The sequence below is a fragment of the Mastigoproctus giganteus genome, chromosome 8 (assembly GCF_048544385.1).
Source record: "Mastigoproctus giganteus isolate SK-2022 chromosome 8, ASM4854438v1, whole genome shotgun sequence".
Lineage (NCBI taxonomy): Eukaryota > Metazoa > Arthropoda > Arachnida > Uropygi > Thelyphonidae > Mastigoproctus > Mastigoproctus giganteus.
In genome coordinates, this window is record NC_143582.1 from 27960360 (window position 1) to 27974134 (window position 13775).

Below are 13775 nucleotides of genomic sequence, written 5' to 3' on the forward strand. Positions count from 1 at the left end.
GATTATGTGGACTACAGAGCTTGGCAACCCTTATAAACCTCAATGAGGTTTATAAGGATCTGAGAGGGGTTAGTAAAATGAATGAAGGTGGAATTTTCACTGTTATAAAGAATTCCAAAAATACGGGACATACATTAAAATTACAGGGGTTGAGGAAGTTTTCTTTTAGCCAGCGAGTCGTTGATTGCTGGAACAGGTTGTCTTCACGTGTAGTTGCGAAGTGACCAATATAAGGAGCTTATCTACTCCTCTTTTTTTTTTCGGTCAATGTAGCAAACGCCTGTGACTTCCTTGCACTATTACTATATTGTTCCACATATGGGGCAGTGCACCCAAAACCTATTTCAGGCTTTTTTATAAAGTCTCTCCGCTCTCTGTATTATACGGTGGCAGAAAAAAAAAACTGCACCATCTTAAAAAAAGTAACATTTGAAGTGAAACGTATAAAATATTGTTTGATTCCAGTCATTTTGTTTGTCGCAAATCAAAGGTATTGCGTCAGATAACACTTCTATTGCATCAGACAGTAATTGCAAGGTATTGCGTCAGACAGTAATTTGTCTGCAAAGTTAGCCAGTGCCTGATAATTTTCTTTACATTCTAAAAACTTGGTGAAGTTATTTACATCGTAAACTTCGGTCAATGTCTGAAGTTCAAATCGAATGTCTACATAATATCGACATTCTAAGATTATATGTTGGACTGTCTCCTCTGAGCCACATTTACAAAGAGGAGACGCAGCCAAACCTAGGGTAAATAACTTTGAGTGTAGGCTGCCATGCCCGGATAGAAGGAAAGTTAGGTGAAGACCCGGGTTAAACCAGGGCCAATGTTTTTTGTCAAATTCGGCAACTTGAGGTATAAAAAGGGTAGTAATTCTTCCAGTGTTGGCATTAGTCCATTCGTTTTGCCATTCCTGGAGGAACTGGTTTCTTAATCTATTGTTGTCTTCTTTCACTGGGACGTCCAGGTTTACAGAAAACTGGTTGAACTGTGCTGCAATATCCTTCCTTCTACAATACTGAAAGTAATTGTACAGCACTTCGTATTTAATTGGTAGTTGGCCGTTGATTACCTGTAGTGCCGACGTTGAAATTGTGCGACAAGCTCTTGAAGTTGCAATCAGGAAGAAGCGCTGGGCTTCAGTCAAGATTTTTTTCACCGTGACTCTGCGTATACTGGGGCTCCAGGCGCCCGCAGCATAATAGACAATAGGAATAAATATGCATTTGTAGTACAGCTTGAGAGTGGAGGGTTTCAGACCCCAAGAACCTTTGGTAATTCTGATTATTTTGCTTGTCAAAGTCTTGATTTTGCTTAGTATATATTTAGCATGGGTAATGAATTGAAGTTTGTTATCTAACATAATTCCTAGGTATTTGTACGAGTTAACTAATTTTATTGATTGTTCTTTAATCTTAATACTTAGAGGTCTATTTGGGTCTAATTTTCCTTTGAGAAGAATGTGTTTTGTTTTGGAAACATAAATAGTTAATTTATGTGTACTAACCACTCATCTAGGTCTGATAGGACTTCATTAGCACGGATTTCAAGTTGTAGTCTGGAGTTTACAGAAACAATGGGACACCGTCGTCTTTTCTGACGAATCGAGTCCCATGGCTGGGATGGGAAGCGATATGTCAGAAGCATACCATCGACTGTAAAGTTCCCCGCCGGTCAGATGGTCTGGAGATGCATAACAAGCAAAGGGGTGGGGCGAATTAAGTTTATTAACGGAATGGTGAATGCAGAAACCTACACTGCTATCTTGGAGAAGTGCCTGAAACCCGTTATTAGGGATAACCACACAGACGTCCAAAACTGCAATTTTCAACAGGGCTCAGCACCTTGCCACACAGCAAAATTCACAAGTTTTATGCAATTCAGATTTAATAATGAGTTTGTCTTCTTGTCTCACAAGGCTTAAAACTTACTTACACCAATGTTTTCCCTCGTTTTTCTCCCTTAAGGAGCAGTCATACCTCAGAAATGCTAGCATTACAGTGTTGGACTGGCTCAGCAACAGTCCACATTTGAACCCTATTGAAAATCGCTGGAACATAATGTCGTCTAAAATTGCTTAGAAGAAGCCAACAAGTAAGACTCAGCTGTGCAGGAGAGTATTGTAAGGGTGTGGTAACACGAAATTGGGCAACTGTATATCCAGAAGTTGATTAACTATATGCCAGATCGTTGCAGGGTTGAAACTGCAGCTCGAGGAGGAACAACAAAATATTGAGGACTTATTTTGCTGATTTACAGTACATAATACTATTACGTTAATTTTTTTTTTTTTTTTTATGTAAACCTCAAACACGAGAGGTATTAGAACCTATAGTACTTAGTACCGTGCTTGGGTTGGAGGTTGAGAAGACGAAAGAAGATATTTGTTGACATTGGACTTGAACTTCTGTAGACTGTAATTTTCAGGAAATACGTATGAAGGAAGGTTGTTCCAGAAAACGGCAGTTGAAGGAATAAATGAGGAAGATGAAAAGTTGGTTCTGTGGGTTTGAAGTTGGACAGTAAATGGATGTTGGCTGGTGGCGGCACGTGTTCGGACTGTTTTGAAAGAGAGAGCGGGAATTATAGAAGCCAATTCAGAAGAACAGTGCCCATGGAAGTATCTGTAGAAGAGGCATGCAGCAGAAACAGTGCGTCTATGAGAAAGCAAGTGGAGAGACTGTTAGAGATGAATCATTAATTAACCTAACTGCCCTCTTCTGAATGGAATCAAGAAGCTTGAGAGAGGTTTTGGGGACATCACCCCAGATGTGGGAACAATATTCCATGGCAGGGCGGATTTGCGATTTATACAGAGTGAGCAGCTGTTTGGAAGAAAAGTAACGCCGAGAGCGAAAGAGAAAACCAAGTTTTTTAGATGCAGAGGAAGCAATATTTGTAATGTGCTTGTGCCAAGAGAGATTAGAAGTCAGGGTAATTCCCAAAAGAGATATATCATTTTGCCTAGAAATCGGAGTGTCACTAAAGATAAGCATAGGAGCAGAAGAATCCTTTTTGCGAGATATAAGACAAGACTGGGTTTTAGAAGGGTTGAAATCAACTAAGTTGTCTTTGCCCCACTGGAGAATTACCTGAAGATCGGCATTTAAGGAATCGGTAGCAGATTTTCGAGAAGTTGAAGCTGATTGAGCAGGACAAGGTTTCTCAAAATGGAAAGTGGAATGCAATGTGCTATCATCGGCAAAACTATGGATGGGATTTCCAGTCAATGTAAGAAGGTCATTAATACACAAGAGGAAAAGAACTGAACCTTGGGGAACACCAGCATTAGTGGAAAAGTTAAAAGACAGTGCCATCTACCATCACCCTCAGTGAGCGATCAGAGAGAAAACTGGATAACCAATTACTAAGAACAATTGGCAAACCATAAGATGGAAGCTTGTTCAGAAGACCTTTATGCCAAACACGATCAGAAGCCTTTGAGATGTCAAGAACAACTACTTGTGTTTCACCGAACCTTTCCATTGAATTAGTCCATAAATGGGTAACATAAGCCAGAATATCACCAGTGGATCGACACTGACGGAATCCATACTGGCGATCGTTGATCAGACGGAAGGTTTCTAGGTAGTTTAACAGTTGGCAGTTAATTGATTTCTCCATTACTTTAGAAAGAGTAGAAGTAATTGAAAGGGGACGATAATTGGATGGGAGGGATTTGTCACCCTTTTTAGGAACTGGCTGGATATGAGCAAATTTCCAAGCAGAAGGAAAAACACCTTTGGAATAAGAAAGTGAAAAAAGGCGGCAAAGAATAGGAGTAAGTTCAGGAGCACACAGGTTTTGAGAACAAGTGGAGAAATACCATCGGGATCTGGAACTTTCTTAGCATTAAGATTCGTCAAAATACTTCTGACATCCTTTTGACGGAAGACCACAGGAGGCATTGAATGGAGCGTGTTGCAAATGGTGGGAGGTGTTTTACCAAGATCATTAATACATGAGCTGGAAGAAAAATGGGATGCTAGCAGGTCATCTTTATCCTTGGCTGAAGTGACAACAGAACCATCTGGTTTGGACAGAGGTGGGAGCAGAGATGGGCAAAAGTTGCGGCCAATAGCTCTGGCAAGAGACCAGAATGCTCGGCTGCCATTAGGGCAAGAAGCAAGTTTTCTACTCTTAGCTTGTTCAAACTCTAGTTTGGACTGATTAATAATTGCTTTACAATTGTTGCGTGATTTGGTGTAGGCAGAAAATGAAACTGAAGAATTGGAAACAAGCCAATTACGATATGCAAAATTCTTCTCTTGAACAGCCTTAGCACATTTATTGGAGAACCAAGGTTTAGATAAAGGACGAGATTTTAAAGTGGAGTGTGTGATAAAGGATTCCATTCCTGCAAGAATAATTTCACTGACACGATCTGAGCAAACGTTGACATCAGAAGTTTTGAAACAGTAATCCGACCAAGGAAAAGAAGTCTCGCATGTCATCCCATTTTGCATTCTTGTAATGCCAAACAACACGAGGTTGGGAATAGCCATGAGATAAAGGTTCCATTTGAGAAGAGACATTCACCAAGTTGTGTGACCTGTGGTGCCTAAAGGACCTCTCACTTTGACTGTGTACTTAGAAGGGTTGTTTGGGAGAAAAAGATCAAGTGTATTAGCTGTACGATTAGGATTGTCCGGTATTCTTGTAGGTAAATGCACAGTCTGTGCAAGGTCGTTAGTAATTGCAAAAGCCTCAGCATCTCGACCAGCTGGGTCGGTGTGACTAGAAAACGGAAGCCAGCTGGAGTTGTGAACATTAAAATCACCAAGGAAAATTACCTCACTGTTAGGAAAGTTGGACTGGAGAAAGTCAAGTTGCAACGAGAGGAAGTCAAAGAGCTCCAAGTGATTAATGGAGTTGGGAGAACGGTAGAGACAACAGATGAATTTGACACAATGAAGTAGAGAGATTTTGAGCCAGAGAAGATCAAAGAGAGGAGATTCCAAATTGCTAAGTCTCTGACAGGGAATATCAGAACGGACATATGCGCAAGTACCACCTTTGAGGCGAAAGGAATCATACAGCGAATAATGTGGGCATCTGAGATGAGCAGTATTTAAATCAACCGATAACTGAGATTCTGTCAGAAAAAGTACGTGGGGCTTGGCAGACTGCAAGTGGAAATGGCTCGTTGAGATTAGAATTGAGACCACGTATATTTGTGAAATGAATTAGGAAGTGAACTTGTCATGGTTGCTATTTGCATAATTTCTCATATTTGCATTTATTACGCAATTTACCCTTTGAGAAGATATTTATGGCAATTAGGTATATCAGGTGGTCTTTTTAATGGATTTCCTTCACAGAGATATATATCCCACCTAACAAATGCATTTCGAACATTTCTGCAACCCACAATGCAGCGCAAAACACATTTGCAAAATTCACAAGTGATGCAGTTTTTTGTTCGCCACAGTAGATGTCATGTTTTTGCTGCATTGTGGGTTGCAGAATGCCCAACTTCAAACTCACAGAACCAACTTTTCTTCATCCTTTAAACTTCCATTTCATGAAACAACCTCCCTTCACACGCATTTCCTGACCATTGGGTCTTCATTGATTTTAAGAGAATGTCTACGCAAAACTAGCAATCCTATCTTTAAAAGGAATCCCATTACCCCTTTTTCTAAACTTGGTCGATAATAACCCTGATTATAAAGATAAATTGCAATAGGTACTATTCGTTTAAGATGTTTATTTGTTGCTGGAATTAAAACAAATGAACCAGGTTGCGATCCTTTGGTTACTGCCATTGTTTATGATTTGCTGCAAATTCGCTACAAATACAACAGCGAGTTATTATTTGAAGTTCTCTGTGGCATTAGAACCACCGTAGTCTTTAATTTGATGCAGCGAATCATAGAAATGGAAATACAAATTCCAAAATATTAAACTTACACAACCAACAGTGGATGCTTTTAGCACCAGTTGAAGGAACAAATCGAGCACAATAGATGACCCGAGGCACTGGTAAATTAACGATCGTTACGATGAAAACACGAAGCGATCACTTTTTTCCACCAGATCGATAACTTCCCTCCCCCCACAAACACAAGAATCTAACGAACTTCTTTCCAGAAGTTTTAAATTTCGGAATACCTTGGAGCTCTGTTGGTTGCGTGCAAATCTTTTCTCCAGAGTAACTTTTACTGAGAGATGGAGAAATTTGATTGCTACGCGTAGAAAGATTGGTCAGGGACTCCAACCTTGTCTAATCTTATAAAAGATGTCCTTGCAGAAAGGTGTCACTTGAAGTTCAACTTTTTCTTAACTCAAACCGATTCCGAACAAATAAGAACTCTATGTAGTCCTCATTAATTTATTTATTCATTCTTATCAAATTTATTTTTGTAAATTCGAGTTAAGAAAAAAATCGTCTCTAAAAGAGAATTTTCTAACAGAACCTCTATATGTACAACTTATAGGGAACCATCGCCCCAACAAACTCACCGTTGGACTCGATGGTTTCTCACTTTTCGCTAAAAGTTTGTAAAAAGACAGGGAATTCACTGAACTTGAGATGGTTTCGCCACTTGTCACTCATTTTGGATAGATCTGGGTTCAAGTCCCGAAGATAATTAAAGGAATTTCTAAAGGTCTCTTCAATCGGCGATGTAGTTATTTGATCTCAGGCAAAGTAAATAGGATTTTCTCCGAGTTATCACGGTTTTTCAGCATCACAACATGCAAACTGACCTGTGAACATCCACAAAACGCAATAGAGCAATGTGGTCTTACATTTGCCATAGCAAGTCGCACAGTTGGTAGACCTGACTTCGAGTTCCTTCGATGAAGTGAAGAATTTTTAAAGGAGTTTTCACAACGTGGCCGAGTTACGCGGTCTCATCCAATGAACAAAATCGACCTCAGAACACACGAAATGTATATACAACATACGCGGAGCTATATGGCCTTAGTCGCTAATGCTCCTAAAACTCAACAACAACTTCTTGGCTCTAATTACCCTAAATATCCTCTCTGTATTCCTGTTCCTTCAGGGTACTGCAATTTCAATGACCCAGAGTGTAGATGCCTTTCCCTAAAGGTGAGCTTCTACAACATTATCTAAAATATTTAGTTGCTATAAACAAGGATCTCATTGTCCACTCTTCTCTATAAGGAAAATTGTACTCAATGTTTACTGTTATTTAATTTATACATGAAGGAGAAATATCGATTAGCTTACCAGCATCAATAAAATCATATTCTCCATTAAGGATTTCTGGAAAGACAAATTTTTCATCGGTGTAGTAGGAAATTACCAGGACTTGATACATGGAGATGCGATCTTTGGGGAGATTTCTTCCACAGATACGACCTCCAAATGGGGTGCTGATGAGGTCAGCCGATGGGTCTTCGATCTCCATGTATAAATCGATGTATTCATGATTACATCTGTGGGGGGAAAAAGTGAAACTGAATTAATAACTAGAATGTTTTATTTATACGAAGAACGTAAAGAGAAAAAGAATTTTTTATTCGTGGAAACAGTTCAGAATAAAAACAAATTAGACAGAGACTCGAGATTCTGACAGAGTGAAGATGTTTTGGTAATCGCTTTCATACACTCGACCCGAATATGATGGATAGATCACATGATTTTGCACGTTACAACTTGAGGGATCTTAGGCTCTCAAGGTGTGGGCAATTTCATGGGCGAGCTACGATTACCTCCTCTTGATGGATTGGTCTCTGATTAGTTTTGAGCTCAGGTTGCAGAATCTGCTACTTTGGTTCATGGGAGTCCTGCACTTGCAGGGCCCAGCAAAATGATGGTCTTAAATCAGCGTATTTCGTGAAATTCTGAAGTTATCCCAAAGTGGGTTTCAGTTTTCGATCCATCTGTGAGAACAACATGGAAAATTTGGAATACGTTTTCTCTAATTAGCGAAGTCTTATTTATTCTTGCAATTGGAAATTGTGCTGGAGGAGAAGTCTCCCTCTCCATGGAACTCTTAAAAGTGTGGATGTATTTGCAACATCATCTCCAAGGCCACTTTTGAAACGTTTCCCTCCACTGGGCTATAAATAACATCGACCAGTTTGGGGCTGCTGTCTTAGGATTCTGGGTGAAGGTTCCATAAATTTAGATACCAATTAGTATTTTATAAATATAATAATACTACAACCAGCGTAAATTTGATCCAGAATTTGCCATCATGATTTCAAGATGACTATTGTGGAATATTAATCGCCAGTTGTGGAATCCATCAGGCAGAATAAATCCTCTGATTAATTCGAGTAATCATGAGGATTTTGTTCGACTAATCCTCTGATTACCAGGATTAGTTGATTATTTATGTTATAATCAAGGGAAGCTACTCCACCAGGAAAGATACAGATCAACTCTTTTGTGGTAAAAATACACAAAAGAAGCAGCTTCAAAATTCATGCTTTTTATACCAATTTGAGAAGGAACATCATTAACAGGTTACTCAAATTAGCAATTAGCATTTAAATAGATGATATCAGCCAAATAAATTATTAATTAATTAATAAAATTCCAAATTGCTTGCATCTCCCAATGTGGTACAAGCAATTTGAAATCGAAATGAGAGCTGGAAATAGGCAAAGAAGAAACAGAAAAGGATAAGACGTCACATATTTTTCAACTGTAAATTTATTTCTTAAAGTCCAATCCTCTGCAGATGGGGGATTTTATTTATTATTTCTATTTTTATTGCCAAGATGAACGACAGGGATCATAATGAACAACCCGAGCATTCCATGGCATATTTTGAATAAAAAAACACCGATATGCAAAACAAACAGAAGAAAGAATCTCATTTGAATAAAATAAGAGTCTAAGAATTCAAATAGCCAAGGATATTTTTCACAGATGGCAATAATATGGAGTGTTCAGAAAAAATCCAATATGGCGGATCAAGCAGACGTATACGAAATTCCATAAAATATTGATTAAAATTAAGAGTATAAATACGTAAGTACTCCTCTGGGTAATTGGACATAATTATACATATTTTTAATATACTTACTGTGGAGGTGAGCCTCTGAGGTTGAAGGTTCTAAATTTAATTCGAATTCTTTCATTTTCAGCAGCTATGAAAGTAAAAATGCATTGGCGTGAATCTCGGCCCGGATTTTCCATATAGGGAACGCTGAAAGTGCCGTTTTTAGGACTCTCGGAATTGCTGATGAACGTTCGATCACACTCTAAAAAAAAAAAAAATAATAAAATAAAAAATAATCATAATTACTATTAATTTAATTACGGTAAAACTTCAGAACAGGGTGCCACTACAGACGTCCCAGTTCGTGGCGCAATATAATTTTTTTTCCAACTGGAACGGCACCCTGTTCTAAAGTTTAGCCTTCATTGTTAATTAAAATAAGCGTAATTTACTTTATTAATTATATCAATTAATATTTTAATCCCTTTACAGTGCGTGCATATTTTATTTTTAAATATTCTTTCCCACTGTGGAATTATTATTTTTTCCCCGAACCAATGGATCAAATTATCAATTGGTATTCTGCTGATGTCGTCCAAAATGGAAGAAACATCTTTTCCCTCTTTCTATTTGACGTGAAAGGAATTTTAAAATTTTCTTATGTCAATAAGTGAGGTTTAAGATGAATTGAATCATCACAAACGTGCTTGTGATGAAAATATTGTGTCACGCATGCGTATTACTACTATTCACTGTTTCTTATGTTCGCCGCTAGAGGGAAGTAGTGGATTTTCTCTACATTATTTACCAAAGGGATTTTTATGATTCTAAAACCATTTCTGTAATTCTAAACAGACTGCCCGCATCCCTCCTTATGATGGTGGCGCGGCTGCCCCACTAACCCCCTTCCCTCGCATGTTCTTCAAGTCTGCTCAAGGTCCTCGAGAAAATTCTGCTACCTGTTCTCACTAAACAGCTTCTGGACTCAATTGGGACTTCAATTCTCAATGCATTCCAAGATAATGCCGAAATTTCTGTCAACCTCAAATCTACTTTTGGCTTCTTTGATGGTTCGGAGGCTCTTCCACATTCCTGGGAACACTCTATTCAAGAAACGGACACTCCTGAACTGGAGAAACCAAATCTTCAACCACCAGCTAAGCACGGGCCGGCAAAGATAGAGGAGGGAGCCAGCAGGGCCATCTGGCCAGGGCTACGAAATTTAATCTTTTATGTAAAAAACATGATAGAATTGAAGACATTCCATGCCTCATTTTCTCTGAAACAACGTGAGACCTTTAAACAAATACATCTTACAATTCCTTTTGGAGATGGTTCCATGCGAGAGTTTTTCTTTTTTAACGTGATATACCGAATTAACTTCGATTATTTGGATAGATTCTTTATTCAACTATTAGAATTGAAATTGGATGTCGAGTTGAAAACTAAGCTAATTGAGTTGTTTCCAAACTGGTCTGTATCACATTTTTTAGTCAACCACCTTCTGTGGAAGAATTTTTAACAGAGAGGCTAAATGGATTATCAATTCTCCACATAAATTCTGACATTGCGCAAGCAGTAGAATTTTCAAAAAATAAAGCTCGAAAAGCATTTTTTAAATAAAATCAATTCGGGCAATGTTATTCAGGTATTTAAATTATATGGAAATTGTGAAGCATTGTAACTGGCCCAGGTCCCATCTCACCTCTTTCTGGCCCTGAGCACAGGTGTCCCACAAGGTGGTGTGTTGTTAGACTTATTATTTACCGCTCTGCTTGTTCCTCTGGTAAATGGGAGACAATATATAATTTTTTTATGCAGATAGAAAAGCTAATTAGTTGTAGTGACATAGATCTTACCACAGCCAGTGTCTGACAACCTAAAAAGATGTTGCAGCATGTTTACACCAATTTTGGCTACTCAATCCAGCCAAATGATTTTCTCTCTCAAGCCAACACCGTCCATGATTCCATCGTTACACGTGCCACTCGCGCACTGATCTTGGAGTCGATTTTAACCCCAAGTTGACCTTTCATAATCAACTAGATACTTCACGTGAAAATGGCTAAACTTAGATGGCAAGCAAAGCCATCCTCTATATCAAGGATATTAGCATCACGAGTGTACGCTTCTGAATACTGGGACGGGCAACTCATAAAGATAGTGTTCTCGCTATCAGCACCACCACAGCCCTAGCACAATCCCTAAAAATACCAAGGCTCCACGGCCCAATCTTTGAGAGGAGACTCCCTGCCACTCTGTAAATATGCTAATAGGTCGTATTTCATGTGTTCCTGATCTATGGGATACTGTTCACTGGAGGATCCCACTCTGTACGCTTAGGGCGACTTCTTCCTAACCACCAATAGAAACGGATATACACTGTGCTGCCACTTTATTAGGTACACCTACCTAGTAGCGTGTTGAGCCTCATTTAGCCTGAATTCGTCTACATGGATTGAACAAGATGCTGAAAACGTTGTGCAGGAATGGAGTACCATGCAGACATGAGTGTGTCACGCAGTTCCTTGAGATTTGACGGAGGTGTAGGCCTGCAGCGAACAGCCCTTTCCAGCTCATCCCAAACAAGTTCAATAGGATTGAGATCCGTGAACTGAGCGGGCCACTGCAGCAAAGAAAAGTAATTGTCATGTTCCTGCAACCATTTCATAGTGATTCGGGCTTTGTGGACCGGCGCATTATCCTGCTGGAAGTAACCATCTGACTGAGGATAAACTGTCAACATGAACGGATGCACTTGGTCAGCAACGATGTTTAGGTACGATGTGGCATTCAGACGTAAATCTATGGGTATCAATGGACCCAATGTGTCCCAAGAAAACATTCCCCACACCATGTCCCCACCACCTTGCACAGTAGTCGTCAGACCTGACGGTTCCATGTATTCATGTTGTTTTCGCCAAATTCTGAGCCTTCCATCAACATGATGCACCAGGAACTTCGACTCGTCAGATCAAGCAACTGTTTTCCAATCCTCGATAGTCCAGTGCTGGTGTTTCTGTGCCCACTGGAGGCGTGCTCGCTTGTTCTTCATTGATAGCAAAGGTGCGCGATGTGGCTGTCGGCTGTTGTAGCCCATTCGCGACAAAGTGCGACTAGTGGTCCTTTGCGATGTTTTGTTCTGCGCACCAAGCTTGTATACTGACGTGATGTGCGACATTGTGTCCCGTCTGTTTGCTTGCACAATTCTAGCCATCCTCCTCTGACCTCTCTCATCAACAAGCGATTTTCTCCCACAGGAGTACCGTTGAGAGGATGTTTTCTGTTCGTTGCACCATTCTCGATACACCCTTGAAACTGTGGTGCGTGAGAAGTTCAGGAGAACTGCCGTTTCAGAGATGCTTTGTCCAGCACGTCTTACACCTACTACCATGCCACGTTCAAAGTCCGTTCGATCACTCCTTTTCCCCATTCTTGCTACGCACTCTAACTGATACTAGAAAGGTTGTTGTGCTGCATTTATATCCACAAATGTGGTCATGTGACTTGCAACTGTGGGCCAAACCTTTTGTGTGCACAGCAGGGGTGTACCTAATAAAGTGGCAGCAGTGTATTTCTCCCTGGGTAAAAGCTGGAAGTTGTCCAGTCACTCGATGTGGACCTTTTTAAATTCACTACCAACGAGAAGTATCGCCAGCAAATCTAAGACCGAAGGCTTCTTCTTTTGTGCTAATTTAGGCAAATTGTAAACGATGTAACTGAATGATCTCTAGCAACTTGCTAAATTTGTTAGAACAGCAATCCCTATTAAGAGTGTACTGGAGAGTATATTAGTACTTAAATTTTCCCAACTCTATATTAACTTACTATTTACTAACCATATTAACACCTTGATGGGGAGGATAATGAAGAAGAAGAAGAAGAACTCTTTATTGCATACAAAACGCACATGCCGGACACAATACCCTTCACGGCTAAAAGCCAGGGGTTTACAGTAAAGGCTAATACAAGGTTACAAAGTCTAATATAAGGTTACAGAGGCTAATACAATATTACAGTAAAGGCTAATACACTGTGATAAACAAGGATGAGATAAGAGAAAAAAATAATATTACTAATTATACAAGTGTAGGAAACCGAATGAAAAATTTACATATGAACATATATACACAACAGATGTTAAATTTACATATGAGCATATATACACAACAGCATGTCATCATGTTCAATTATTCTCCAGGGAGCAGTCCTTTTACAGTGCTGGATTCATCTGAGCAGGCGCAGAAAGTTGGAACATTTAGTGAGGGATCCACGGGAGTGATGGACAGGTCCTTGGGAGAGGGTCCTAGTGTCCTGTGACGTGGTCCTGAGAAGGAAGTGGATGGAGTAAGTTCTGCCTGTATTTTTTATCCAATGCGAACTTGTAGAGGTCGCCATCCAAGGAGTATATGTACTGCAGCATTTGCACGGGTAAGAAGCGATCGGATAACTTTAACCGGTTTGGGGTGGCCTGGATTGGCCCGAAAGCTTGGGACTGGGATCCTCCAACCGCAGTTAGCCCAGAAGTCTGGTTCCGAAATAATACCAACCATCATTTTTACAGAAAATACGAGTCTTCTCTCATGGATAATGGCAGGAAGACGTCTGATGTTTAGAGCTGCTGCCATCTGGGTGGTCCTTTGTGCAGGGGGAAGCCGGAATTTCCATGTGGCCCACTTCAATAGCCAAAATTCGCCTGCAAAAATCCGTCTTAGATGTGTTGCGGCAGTTGAGGTCCAGACTTCTGCTCCATAAAGAATGACCGGATAGACACATGTCTTGATATACCTGCACCCAACGGCCTGGTCATGGACATGCATAAGTTGTTGCTTAAGCATCCACCGG

At 39.9% G+C, this 13775-nt stretch overlaps 1 protein-coding gene across 3 annotated transcripts in view; it reads right to left on the reverse strand.

Moving 5' to 3' along the window:
* Positions 1-13775, reverse strand: part of LOC150081394 (cubilin-like) — a 196386-nt gene that overhangs the window by 14333 nt on the left and 168278 nt on the right. For all 3 annotated transcript variants that reach the window (XM_090379777.1, XM_090379776.1, XM_090379779.1), the window contains 2 exons: positions 9015-9192; positions 7205-7413 (listed from right to left, as the gene is read on the reverse strand). In XM_090379777.1, the coding sequence (XP_090235903.1) occupies positions 7205-7413; positions 9015-9192 (387 nt within the window). The remainder of the gene's footprint in view (positions 1-7204; positions 7414-9014; positions 9193-13775) is intronic.